Source organism: Thermobia domestica, chromosome 7 (genome assembly GCF_964235325.1).
Source record: "Thermobia domestica chromosome 7, izTheDome1.hap1.1, whole genome shotgun sequence".
Lineage (NCBI taxonomy): Eukaryota > Metazoa > Arthropoda > Insecta > Zygentoma > Lepismatidae > Thermobia > Thermobia domestica.
In genome coordinates, this window is record NC_137460.1 from 287,917,424 (window position 1) to 287,931,604 (window position 14,181).

Below are 14,181 nucleotides of genomic sequence, written 5' to 3' on the forward strand. Positions count from 1 at the left end.
TTTAGTCCAAAGATATTTCGTCCAAAGAACATTTCGTCCAGAGACATTTAATCCAAAGACATTTGGTCCAAAGGACAATTCGTCCAAATGACATTTCGTCCAAAATACGATTGGTCCAAAGGACATTTCGTCCAAAGGAGAATTGTACCAAAGGACATTTCGTCCAGGGATGTTTAGTTCAAAGCACATTTCGTCCAAAGAACATTTGGTCCGGTAACGCTTGGGGGTCAAGGGTTTGTTTCTATTAGAAGAGTAAAAGTGATTCATATAACATTATGACTCAGTAGCTTCTTATTTCTAAAGGAAATTTGAAATAGAGATTTATTCCGCAATTTTCATTTTGATAGAACAAATAATGCTGAGATATTCAGAAAAACGTAAACGCCTGAAAACAACATGGCCGAAAAACAGAAATGAGGGAAAGGTTGTAGTGTGAAGTATGTTGCTGTAATAACTGCTAACATGACATCTAAAATTTTCATGTTGTGAATGAAATAGTTCTAAAATAAGTACCGGTAACTAAAATTAATGGAGTTTAAATTTGAGTAAGTTAAATATTAGGTATTCAAACCCTTGTGTTAGAAAAGTGAAAAATTATGTGTCAAGTATCTTTGAAGAAATACTGAGAGTAGAAAAATACACATGTGTGAAATATATTCTTAGTGTCCAAAGATAATACTCTTAAACAGTCACATTCTTGGCTGCAACATTGTGAAAAGTGATTGACAAATATAAGATGAAAGTTGGAACATTTCGTGTAGAATATACGTATCTTTTCAGGGTAACCACAAGTCTGGTTTCTATTTGTAGACTATTGATAGTGTGTAACTTCGGCAGACGTTTCTACATAATTAGTGAGTTGTATGACAAACCAGAATTGTTAACTTGTCTTGTATTTTTATTTTAGTGTTACTCCTTATGCAGATATAGTATATACTTTTGCTTTCATATTAATTTTCTCGGTACAGCACAGTACATTTAAGATATCCATTGCAAAGTCTCAAACCAAATACAAGATTCACATGACCATGCGGAGGCAATGTTGTCCGCAAATGAAGAGGGAGTATGCTCTTCAAAGGGTTGTTTATCATTTTGGGAGGTGAATTCCTTAACCAACGAAGCTACAACTGTATTTCTGCGAAGCTAAAACTGTATTTTTGTAAAATTATTAATGAAAGCAAAGAAAGGTGGCCATTTAGTTTTCAGGCGTTTACGTTTTTCCTGAATATCTCAACATATATTTGTTTTATCGAAAAGAAAATTGCGGAATAAATCTCTATTTCAAAATTCCCTTTAGAAATACGAAGCTACACAAGTAACACTTCCCAAGTGTAACACTCCAATTTTGATAAAAATTTGGCAGGCAGATACTACACATAAAATAAGTAAATACGTGTTTTCTATTTTCTGCGGAAAAACGAGTTTTAGGGGGGCAAAAGCCCCCACCCAAAATTTTGAAAGTTGCCGCCCAAAAGGCAAGAAGAAGTGGACCGAAATGAATGAAATTGTGCACAAATATTGTAGACGAAAAATGAGGGAATATGGGTTTCGTGTTTTTCTAGAAAGAATGGTTGGGTGGGGAGCGGACCCCTCCAAACCTTTGCTCATGAAATATCAAAAGTGCTAGTAACAGTATGTCAGAAGTGCCTAAATTTACATGAAGAATTGCAACGAAACTTTGTGTATGGAGAATATGCAAAAAATAAATGAACACGGGTTTTTTATTTTCTGCGAAAAAAGGGTTATAGGGTGCAAAAACTCCCACCCAAAGTTTTGAAAGTTGAAGCCCGAAAGGCAAGAAGAAGTGGACCGAAGTGAATGAAATTGTATGTAGATATTGGATACGTAAAATAAAGCCTTTCGTGTTTCACAAGTGTCTCCATCTGATTTCTTCAAATTTGGCAGATCAACAAGCACAAACAGTATAGTGTATTTTATAGCATTTCAGGAGGCACCTTTAACCCTTACAATGTTTTTCCGCATAAACAAAAACACGTGTCGATTAATTTCCTGTTTGCTGTTGATGTGCCAAATTTGAAGCAAAACGGATAGGGATACTTCAGAAACACGAAAGACCTTATTTTACATAGGGTCTCTAAAATGTCTACCCACAATTTCATTTGCTTTGGACGAAATGTTCTTTAAACCAATTGTGTTTTGGACGAAATGTCCTTTGGACCAAATGTCTTTTGGACGAAATGTCCTTTGGACCAATTGTCTTTTGGGCAAAATGTTCTTTGGAGAAATTGCCCTTTGGACCAAATGTCACTGGACCAAATGTGTTTGGGCTAAATGTCTCTGGACGAAAATCCTTTGGACGAAACGACCCCCAACTACCCACCGTCCCATTCTGTTCTGCGCATTGTAGACAGCATCTTCTGAACACTGGTGAGCTTGTCTACGTTTTACTTTCAATATCTCCATTTTTCTTCTTCTGAATCTCCATTTCTAATGAAAAAAGCTCAGGCATTTTTGGATTTTGATATTTGCAATTGTAAGAGTGGCAATAGCAATAGGAGTTCAATTTTGAGATACAGCTTGTGAGCTTTTAGAGGAGCTAACTGCTGGAAAAAATTTTGAATCACCTGTAATATATGAATTATTATACCTAGTATAAAAAACTGAAAGTAACTATGTCTGCGTGATTATCACGGTCAAATTGCGAAGTCAAATGAAATGAAATTTGGTATATAATCAGGCCCCAATCCCAACTGGGAAGTTATCATACGCATATCACTTTCATTATAACACATATCCTTAGTGGGGAGTAGGTGTCCGAATTTTTGCGAAAAACTGAGTATCTTACAAACCGTTCAACTTAGAGAGCTTAAATTCAGTATATAACTCTTTACTAAAAATAAACAGAACGTGTCCTGGCATTTTTAAAAATGTGTTTTATGAGCGGGGGGGGGGGGGAGGATTTTCTATATATTAGAAATTGGTAGTGGGTTGATTTGTAAAAATTATCGAAAACGATTGATATTAGTTGAGAAACTAATTGAGGAATGAAAACTACAGTCCTTTGCATTTTATACCCACTGCTTTCTAATATAATAACTGCTGAAGCTGGTGTTTAATATATGGATCGTTCAGAGCATAAGGCAATCAAACCATAAAGTTGTGAGAAAAATAGACATAACATTTGTATTCCAAGCTTAATTTCATGAGCATTTTAAATTAGTACGGCATGCTTAATTATATGGAAAACTAGTTTTTCTTTCTTTTTCTCTTACGTTATTCTACTTTATCTTGATTTGATACTTTCAAATTTCATCCTGTTTTCTACTGAAATGTGTAAGCCAAGAAAAAAATAATTATATATGATAAATTTAAATTCATCTTAATTTGGAAGATGAGAAACACTTTACCATTGTATATCGTAAAGGTCAGATCTACCGGTATTGTAACAGAGCGGTGCTTGAGCGATTGACGGTAGGAATTCAAACTCCGATAAGTGAAAATTTCACAGTCTTGTTTTGTTTCAAGTGTAACCTCTTTAGTCAATGGAGAGAAGGTCGTGGATCATGGGTCAGAGTTGATTACGTTGGTGGGTCGGAGTTGGTCACAATGTTTCAGAGTGGTTCATAGTTGGTTGTGGGTCAATTCTGTATTCTACCATTAATTTCATAATTCGCAATCAGCCTGTCCTTTAGCTTAAAGACACAATCGTGGAACGTAGAATTTAATATTAGTGATGTAATAAACCCATAATAGGTCGCTTCTTCTTTTACCTTGGTGCATTATACTTTTGCAATGGTAAGACAAGTGTTTACCTCTTCTGGGTAGTTTCACAGTTTCACATTTGTAGAGGTGGTCAAGGAGTTTTCAATGAAGGATTTATTACCATCTTGAACGCTCACTATTTTGCACAAGTTAGCATAAAGACTCGGGACTCTTACCATTTTTTTTAAATTTTAGTAATACTTTTAAATGACATACTACTTGATTCCCCTTACTATTTTCAAATTTTGAGTTGCACCCCTCCTGAGACAAACCGGGGAACCTTGGGGCAAATCTTTTTCCTCGACACGGGGTACCTTTGAAATTATAAAATACATGTTTTCCGGTGTTGACATCTGTTTCATCGTTTCAGACTTTTATTAGTGTCAACGGGCTTCATGGATACCATGCTTCTTTATTCTCTTAGTTTTCAGATAAAAGCCCCCATGTCGTAAGCGTCAGTGGACCACCGATGCGCAACTGGCGACATTTCGCCAAAAGTTGGTGATCCCGCAGCTACGATCCGTGGTGGCCCCACTTCGGTTTTGAAAATTATACCACCAGCGGCAGAGACTCAACGAAATGCCAACGAACCACAAAATTTCTCCCCCAAAATATGTTAAATCGCCCATATGCTTGATTTGTTTATATTCAGGTGAGTGTAAAAACACAAGGGGAAAAAAGCAAGTATCCCAAGGTGGGCGCGAACCTTCAACCTTAAGTTTACTTGCCGCATATTCTTCTGACTTCGGCACGGAAACGATGAAGAAAATCTCGCTTGTAGAAGGATAAATTATTGAGGTCTTAATTTAGCCAATCAAACAAATCCCTCTATCTCGAGTTCTGTGAGATGGTACTGTGAACCGTTTCGAGATTTATTGCTTTCTGGTGGGGTACTATCTATGTGCAAAATTTGAGAAAATCGCCGACGCGCCCCTTCGGAAACTCTCCTCTTTAGTGCAATGTTGACAAGAGATGGTGTGGGTCAATGAAACCTTGATCCACAAAATACTGACCCACTACACATCGTGACCCACAATGACTCAACACCCAACGTGACCCATTCACCCACCATGACCCACTCTGACCAACTATAAACAACTCTGAACCATTGTGACCAACTCCGACCCACTAAAATACATCGTCATTAAGTTTGATCCATTATCCACGCCATCCTCTCTACTGACTTAAGAGGTTATATTTGTAATAAACCAATTTTAGCTAGTAATCCAGTAGTTAGCTCCTCTAAAAACTCATAGCCTGCATCTCAAAAGCCAAGCAGTAAGTCCTATTGCCATTGTTACAACTGGAAATATCAAAATCCAAAAGAGCCTGAACTTCTTTCTTCATTACAACCAAATGAAAAAAGAAAAATGGAGGTCTTGAAAGTAAAACGTAGACAAAGTTGCCAGTGTTCAGAAAATGTTATCTAGAAGGCACTGAACAGAATGGATTGGTGGGTCAATGGGTCAGTGTGAGTCACAGTGATGGTGTTTCGCAGTGGGTCACGCCTTGCTGACCTACGATCCACTGACCCACTCATAAATCTTGACCCATTTGACCCACCGACCAACTCAATCTCTGATTTTACATTTAGTATATCATTTAAAAGACGAAACATACATCTACACAACTTTTTCTCGATTGCGAAGGCTAGCTTGATACATATACTAGTTGAGATGGTAATTTCTTCTTAAGGTGAGAAATTGATGTGATTAAAGAGCCCATCTCGAAGTGGTTACAAACTACATTCCAAAGTTATTAGAAACGCTTTCGCGACCCCAGAAAACTATTACTTCGACAAATATTTAAGTAAGTTTTTACATTTTATTAATCATATCTCCAAGCCCCTCATCCTGTAAAGATGGGGATGAATTTGGATATAACGCCATTGAGTGCCTCACTACTCATCTCAACGACCGAGAAAACAATGGATAACACTCTACAATCAGTCATTTTACACTATTTTTACATGCCACTCTTCCCAACTTCAATCCCTTGAGGTACCTGAATTCCACAATATTTTTTTCCTTAGATTGAAAGTAATATGTCTCCCATGTTAGGTAAAAGTTGCTCCAGACATTCCGGAGTTTCGCTGGAATATACACGTATACATACATCAAAACATTTAGAGCTCTGTGAGCAATGCTTTTGATGTTGCTCCTGTAAATTCAAAATCCAGGAGGCATAGTCGCTCATACCAAAACGTGGCATTAAATGACATTGTGTTTGTAACAGTGTCACGAACTCAAACTATGGATTTGACACTATTTTCAGTCACTTGAGACATTTTATTTTTCATCCTTTATTGCCCGCCATAATAATGGGTTTTGAATCAATTGAATTGATTTTGAGTTTAACGTCCCGTCAGCAGTGAGGCTATATGAGACATAGACCTAGTAATTAACGCGAACTACATGAGCTCTCGCTGGGGGCCGAATCTGGGTCTCCCACACCGAAAGCGTGTACGCTATAAGCTTAACCACAAAGGAGCTTTACGATGAGAGTTAAATTTGGACTTTAACACTTTCGGAGTTGTAATTATTAATTTCTGCAACAACGAGAACTATGAATTCGGCACTAATATCGATCGCTTTTACTTTATATATATTGGCGGAGAGAAAGGGATCACATCCATATACAAAAGCCTTGCAGATTATTGAACTGAAATCCTTTGTAAAGAAATCCTATTCTGCCTTCTTTCTCGAGTATAAATAAGTCTCTTAGACATGACTTCGTGTTCGTAAATTTCCTGTTTACGTAGTTTTGGGGATCGGGAGTTTTGTGTCTGTAACGAAGATTGGAGTTTGTATAATAATTTCTGTTTATACCCGAATAGTCTCTTTACCTTTCAGAAAGCGTAAATCACTTGCTGTAATGAGAAAATTCAGAATTAACTTCCGATGACAAATAGCTCCAAATAAATACACTACATAATTTATTCATTGCGATGATATTATTTTCTTAATTTGTATTTAACATTCACATATATCATAGAATACCAACGTACTGTGAACACCTGTTATATTTTAAACATAATAATCACTTTGTTCTGCAATGATTGTACGTTATATATATACAACTGACGTATTTTAATGTAATTATTTTATATAATTTTTCATGCATTGCGGAAAATAGAATTTCATAAAAAACATTGACTCAGATGGGAATCGAACACTAGATCTTACGATTTGAAATCCAACGGCGTACCACTGAGCTAACACAAGCGCTCCACGAATAATACTTCTAGCGATATATAACGGTATTTAAGATAATAATTACATTCATATCCACTGCAAACGCTGTTTTTGTTCTACTTTGACTTTTATTTTAGTACTCAGGAGAGAATAATGTTCTATGTCTTAACTTTCACCATTCTTTTACATATGGAAAGATTCGTTTACGTATCTAAATATTCCATTAAGTATGGAGAGCAAAATGACAAACAAGCATGTGCTGGCATTAATACAGTTTCGAAATATTGTATCATTAAGTATTTCAATTAATGTTGCTTTTTTTTATATATATAATTGGTAACAAGTCTTATTATATTTAAAAGAAGAAAAACACATCTGCAAGATTTTTCCCGATTGCAAAGGTTGGCTTCGAGGTTCGAACCTGGTTTACTTTTTCCTGAAGATGCCAGAAGTTGGACTTAGAAAATTTTTGCCTCGAAACAGCAATAAAGAATGCGCTCAACCTTTTTGAGACAAGGTGTACCTCCGCGAGTCGGCGAGCACACTCTTCATGGAAAGTATTTTCTAAAATATAAAATTGCATATTTTACTTCACTTAGGCTATAAGCATAACTATATATTAATTTTTCTATAATTATCTCAAGGTAAGGTAAGTTTTTTATTTATTTTTTATTATTGTTAATTCAGTGCATTTAGAACTTTATAAAGGTCTTGTATTGAATGATACTGTATACTTTACCGTGAAAGCATCTAATTCGTCCAAGGAAAAGTCCAAAATGTGATAAAAATTACTTTCAATGTGATTACCTTAATTGCATCAAGAATATACTAGCAAAACGCTCAAAACCCAGGTGGGTTTCAAGGTATTTTTTTCAGGTGGATCCAACCCGAAAACACCCAACGGGTTTTTCGGGCTGGAACCACTTGCGCAAACCCTGTCTGTGTATGGGGATCAACCTTTCTAACAGAATGTTTCAGAGAATATTATAGGACGTTGACAGAAGGGAAATGCCTCGATAATTATTACAATCAGTTTTGTCTCCCTTTTAGTGAATTGGAAAAATGGTTGATTCTTTCGACTTTTGTGGAAATTCCTCCTTGTTCCAGATAAGGAGAATGAGTTTGTGTATCTTGTTCGACAATTTTCCCCCTCCAGCTAGAATTAGCTCTGCTGGAATTTCGTCTGCATACAGAGATCTGTGTTTCTCTAATTTCTTTATAGCAATGTCTATTTCTGTTCAGTTAAGCTCTTGAATATACAGCTCTGCAGTGAGCATTTCCCATTTTCCACGAATATTAGTTTTTGGCTGAGCGTTAAGCAAGTCGTCAAAACAATCTTTCCATCTATTCCAAATACTGTCTGCATTAGTGATAACTGTTCCGTCGGCTTTCTTTAATGTATAAGTGCGGAATTCATTGTCTTTCCTACGTTCGTTGATGCCATTATACATGCTCCAAATCTTTTCGTTTTTACTATTATCTTCAAGTTTATTAGTTTTCAAAAAATCGTATTTCTTTGTTCTAAAAGTTTTGGAAGTTTCCCGCCTGATGTTACCGAAGTTTTGTGTAGTTATATCGTTCTGATTTTGTAGTCAACGTAGTTTTGCCTGTTTTCTCTTCTCTGTTATTTTGTTGCAAACTTGGTCGAGCCGCGGTTTGTTCTTATGTATTTCCGCTTGCCCCAATTTTTCCCCAGTTAAACATACAGAGGAACATACCCTGGTCCTATGCTGCCGTACCAAAGCTTTAGTTTGGGCAATTACAAAAACTAAACAAGAGTGGTCATTTTACACATCCCAAAATTTAAGAGTCGGTCAATGTATTGATAGCCAAAATTGAGAAAGAGTGGTGCTATGTACTATACATTGTTGACATTTCGTCAGATCCCACGCCATCCAAAAATTTTTGCTGACAGTCGCACCACGGGGGTCCGTACTACTTTCTGTTTAAGTTAGTATCAATATGCACAGTATCTTAAATCTTAAATCTGAAATATTATCGAACGTTAGAAGGTATTTCTTGTACCTTTATTAACTTCTATCGTATGCTTCTCTACATATTTTCATTCATCTATGTTTCGAATGTTATAATTAAATAACACCTAAAATTATTAAACAACTTGTTTATAAAGAAATAGTGCTGCGAAGAAGTAATATTAAAAATTGTTTTCTATTAAACAAACCAAAATCATAAATATACATAAGAAAGGAAAATTAAATGAACCGACATAACTGACTCAGAAATAAATCACAAAAAGATGCAAGGATTACATAATATTACAGAAGGTGGTGTAGTGTTGACTGATGTAGAAAAATATTTTATCCGAGTGAACTGGAAAATATTGATGAGAATTAAAGAAGGCTGGGTTGAAAATGAAAGAACTTAATATTTTAAAGAAACGTATATGTAAACCAAAAAGAACGAGTCAGAATAGAGAAGTAATGACAGAAAGGAGTGCTACTCAAACGAGAGTTCGACACGGATATTACCCCTCATAAAATTATGTAGAAAAAATGATGGGTCTCCATAAAGAAGACGGTATTTCGGTACAAAGTAGAAGGACTAGACATATTTGGTACGCAGGTAATATAGGTATTGTTGCAGAATTTGAACAGATCAAGATAATGTAAGAACACCACAGAAAACAACTGAAGGATATATAATAAAAATAAGAAAAAAAGCGATGGTGATTAAACGTACCAAAGCGATCAGTATCCAATAAAGAAGACAAAAGAAGAATAAGGAAATATCTTAATATACAAAATAGAAATGCGCAAAAGCGATTAAAAACACTTAAATGAGTTTGAAATAAGTGGGTTTGGAGAATGAAGAAAATAACTGGATCGAAAGTAGAATGAGTGAGGAATGCGGAGAATAGCAGCTGAGGAAAGAGAACAATATATTAATGTAATGAACTGGTAAGAACACTGAAAAGGAGTTATATGCTGAAGGATGCGTAGAAAGTATACTAGAAAAAAATGTGATGAGAGAACAAAATGACGGACAGTATTTAAATGGATAATTGCTACTTCAGATGAAAAGGTTAGTTAAAGAACTAGTCACGTAGCCCCTCAGTGCAGTGTAACTATCGATATCTATTAAAAGCATTAAAGAATACAAAATAAAGAAACAAAATTGTATTTTAAATAAGGAATTGATATACAACAGTAATTCCGAAAATTCCAGGCATTTTGGTTATATATCACAGACTTATTCAGGTTTACGCAGCCTAAAAACAAATTCCAAAAATATTTCCACATTTTTTAGTTGACTTCAGTCTGAGAGGTATCCAGATTAGAGTTAATGGAATAGAGAGGAGAGAAAACCAGAGAATCCTAAGACAACCTACGGATACGATGATATGCACAAGAATCTCATAGAAGCGACTTCTCTAACACCTAGATAACACTTTAGGGAGAATAGTGAATGTCTTGCCTGCGTTAAGAGCAACCAGTTCCGTTCCAGAGTTCCTGGTTCCATCTCTGTGAGGTTTTCATGCATAAAAGTGTAACCATCGATTTTCTCGGGATTCTCCTGTTTCTCGTAAACTCCTGTTTTCTCTCAATTCTACTGTATACTTACACTCTTCAGAGGACCATTCCTGATCGTCTTCTTTCACATCCTCTTCACTGTCCATCCTTGAACTGAATACATTGTTTTGCGTTTCTAAATGTGGTTTTTTAATGTGTCGAGTCCTCGACCTTGAAAATCGCACTTTTCTTGGTTTGTTTCTCTTGGATTGAAAAGCAAGACGCTCGAAAATGTTATAAACAATACGGACATCGTTGCGATACTTCCAAATCTCAATTCCACACTGTCTAGGCTTTAAATACAGATTTCTAACACTCGTCCATCGCGAACTGCACTTTACACCGGAAATACGCCAGTCTGTATGAGAGAAACATCTTCTTTGAAGTTCATATGCAACCTCTTCCCACGCTTCATTCTTTGTTTTCCTGAGAAAGATCTGATGAAACTGTTCTTCTTTCAAAATATCGAGTAAGATCTGCATAGCACATTTTCCATCCTTTATTTCTTTATCCCAAGAAATGTCAGAAAGTACGCTACCTAAAGAAAAGAAAAGAAAGTATAGTTTCATGATACAAGGTCATTTGTACTAGGGACAATGTATCCTGAGTTAACACTAAATGAGCAAATTATTATAAATTAGAGAAACATTTTAGAAATTTTAAGAATGATAATCTGATGTATAGTGAGTGAAATATTGTGTTAGTGGTGCTAAATTTTAAATTCTCGAAGTCGATTGAGTATTTTTTTTTTTTTTTTTTTTTTTTTTTTTTTTTTTTTTTTTTTTTGGCAATGGTCATCATTAAAGAGTTTACAACATCTCCTTATTATAAGTAATCATGCGAGTAAATTACGCTTAAAAATATTATCTCAGACATTCATGTGAGCTCTAACGATAAAAGAAAGCAGGGATTTTTGGTTCAAAAATAGGATCGCTAGTATACATCCTTTGTTTAAGTAAGTATGAGGTAGTTCCGTAACTTGCGTAATGTTTATTGATTGTTAAGTTCTCGCAGAGGTTATTCTGGCTATATTTCTTGAGAATATCGGGAACTTTATGCGCTGCTTCCTTATTTGAGGCAATTTTATCTTTGGTTGAATCTCGTATTAAAAAGAAAACACAGATTTGTTCACTTTGTAATATCTTTCATTTATCTCAGTGAATAACAGCTGCAGAAGACAATGTCATTCCGTATGCTATGATAAATTGTTTTCCAAAAAAGATTAGACAATGGTAGATTTGAAAAAGTACGTTCTGTGGCTTTTTGATAAAAACCTTAATTCAACCAGATAATGTTTGAGTTTCCACATCTCTATAACTTCCCTTATTTTAAATTCTATTTCCAGTTCACCATTATTTAACTCTTAGTATCATTATCATCATAGATATTCTGACAATATTGGCATTATTACGACTGAGAAGCTCCCATTGTCTACGGTCTTCCGCTAATCTCTTCGTCTTCACGTACGATATTTCTATTTTAATCCAATAATTGTAATCTTACTATGAACTTGAAAATTTTGTCTGAAAAAGTTGAACAGATTTTGATTCGTTCCCTTCCAAACAATTTGAAGACAGCAACGTGTTTCAGTGGGTTTCACCGAGCAACAAAAGTGTACGCGCCAAGTACATCAATCTTTCACCTGTTGTGTAGAAAAGTTAGTGTGTTCTACCGGGTATAATGCCGCCGGGTAAAATCGCTTTTCCAACTGATGCGTCATAACTCTTTTCCGTGCAAAATTTAGAGTTTCGCGCAGTACAACAGTGTTAGACCAATGGCTTTGTAGTGAGACGGGCCACTGTTAACTTTTAGAAACAAACAGTAAGTATTTAATTTAGACCGCTCACAGTTTTATATCTTGTTTCCTTTCAACTGTTTCTTTGTATACGTTTCTCATACTCTATCACTTTCACTTACTATCAATGTAACGTTTTTCCTAGGAATATGAATAAGTATGATGAGAGGAGTTTCAGCCTGATATATCTAGAAGCACTAAGTGTTTTCTTTTCGCATGATAATAAGAGCGTGAAAACTAATAAGATTACTATTTAGTATTGAGTTTTATTTGAAGAATAATATACAGGTGAAGACCAAAAAGAGTATTAGTAACATCTTACAGAGAAGACACCAGGTGAGGAAATCAGATAATTTTTAGCAATAATGATTTACCATGGAGCAGCCAATGTAAATGTAGAGTGTGAGGCAAGAATATAGTATCCAACAAATTTTCAATTTCTGAGTTATGCAACATCCGATAAATAGCAAAGCATACCGCTTCGTTTAATTTTGTCCGAGTACAAATTGTGCTCTACAGATCGCAGTAATATTCACTCATGGTAAGCCTCTCTGTAACTTTTTGGAGAGCATAAGATGGTAACCAACAATTAAGATGGCGGACAATGAGAAGCCGTGTACCACCTTCCCATCCAAAAAGAAAAGAATTTGCACATTAGATGTTTCTTACAACCAATTCAATGAAGATGATTTATTGTTGAGTAACTCAGGAAGTGAGTATTGACACAACTGGGTGGTAGTGGCGAGTTTGACTTTTCTGTCGCGATCTGCACTTCGCTTCGCTGTCGCGATCTGTTCTGTTTACATGTTTTTGTAGAATTTCGTCTGGATATTTTCCATTCGCTTTTGGATAATCCATTGTTTTCGGATAAGGATTACCATTTGGTGCAGTTACGTTGAGTGAATCATGCTGTATTTTCAATAATAATTGGTAATGTGGGATATCAAGTTTTGTATTGTAGTAGTTGTTGTGGGATATAAAGCATGCATTTTAGTAATTTCACTGTCTCCCCCAGACTTTTTGCTGGACCACCAAGAATCCAGTATTATTTCCAGCAACATTGCATGTCTTTTAAACATTTACGAGGATCCGTTGCTCGTCCAATAAAAATCCAGGAAAACAATTTTTCGCACCAGCAAATTTTATCTACATGTTTTATTGTATCGTTTGTACCATTTTTCTTCCCTCTTTAGCACCTACAACTTCAAATTTTATATAACAATCTGATTGTGAGGGTGAATAAACCCATCTCCTACATCAGAAAAAACTCGATATCTTTTTTAGGCTCATTCAAATTATAAAATGTTCTTCTATCTACTGTAAAACTTTGCAACTCACAGTTTTCGATACTATCCATTTATTACAGAGAAAACCTTTGTTTGAAACTTATGGTTGTAGTTGCTCCACCAAAATCAAATTATCATCGTCTTTAGTTTTATTTCAATTTGATCAATTTTATCTCCTGTTATAGGAAAAAATAAAGAATAAGATGGCTTATATACAAAATTTTTATTTCTACTCGTCTTTTCAAGTGATGTACTAATAGCCCTACATTTATACATTGAGATTTTAAGTAATCATTAAGATCTTTTAAAATGCATTGTCCTTCTGGAATAACAATGTGTCTATTATCATATTTAGATAGATTTCTTCCCTCTCTTAATGTTTGAGCTGAAATACGGGCTATAAAACCCACCATTTCTATAATTAAATAATAATTTCTATTATCTAAAGCATAGTTTCCTTAATAAAGTATCACTACTCAGTTTAAAAACCATTTATTATATAATCAATGAATGAGTTTGATGTAGAAGTTATTCCAACAGAGAAAGGAATAAAAATATATCATTCAAAAGTTATAATACAATTTAAAAGAGAAAAAAAGGAATATGTTTTGCTAAATATGCATATTACCGCTTAATCACTTCATCACTATTAT

The 14,181-nt window shown here is 35.0% G+C and overlaps 1 protein-coding gene across 3 annotated transcripts in view; it reads right to left on the minus strand.

The window, feature by feature from the left end:
• LOC145691009 (uncharacterized) overlaps positions 1-14,181 on the minus strand; it is a 156,669-nt gene that overhangs the window by 85,527 nt on the left and 56,961 nt on the right. For 2 of the 3 annotated variants that reach the window (XM_081766505.1, XM_081766506.1), the window contains one exon: positions 10,500-10,985. The exons of the other annotated variant lie outside the window; for it this stretch is intronic. In XM_081766505.1, coding sequence (XP_081622631.1) covers positions 10,500-10,985 — 486 coding nt within the window. The remainder of the gene's footprint in view (positions 1-10,499; positions 10,986-14,181) is intronic. 3 annotated transcript variants of the gene reach the window in all.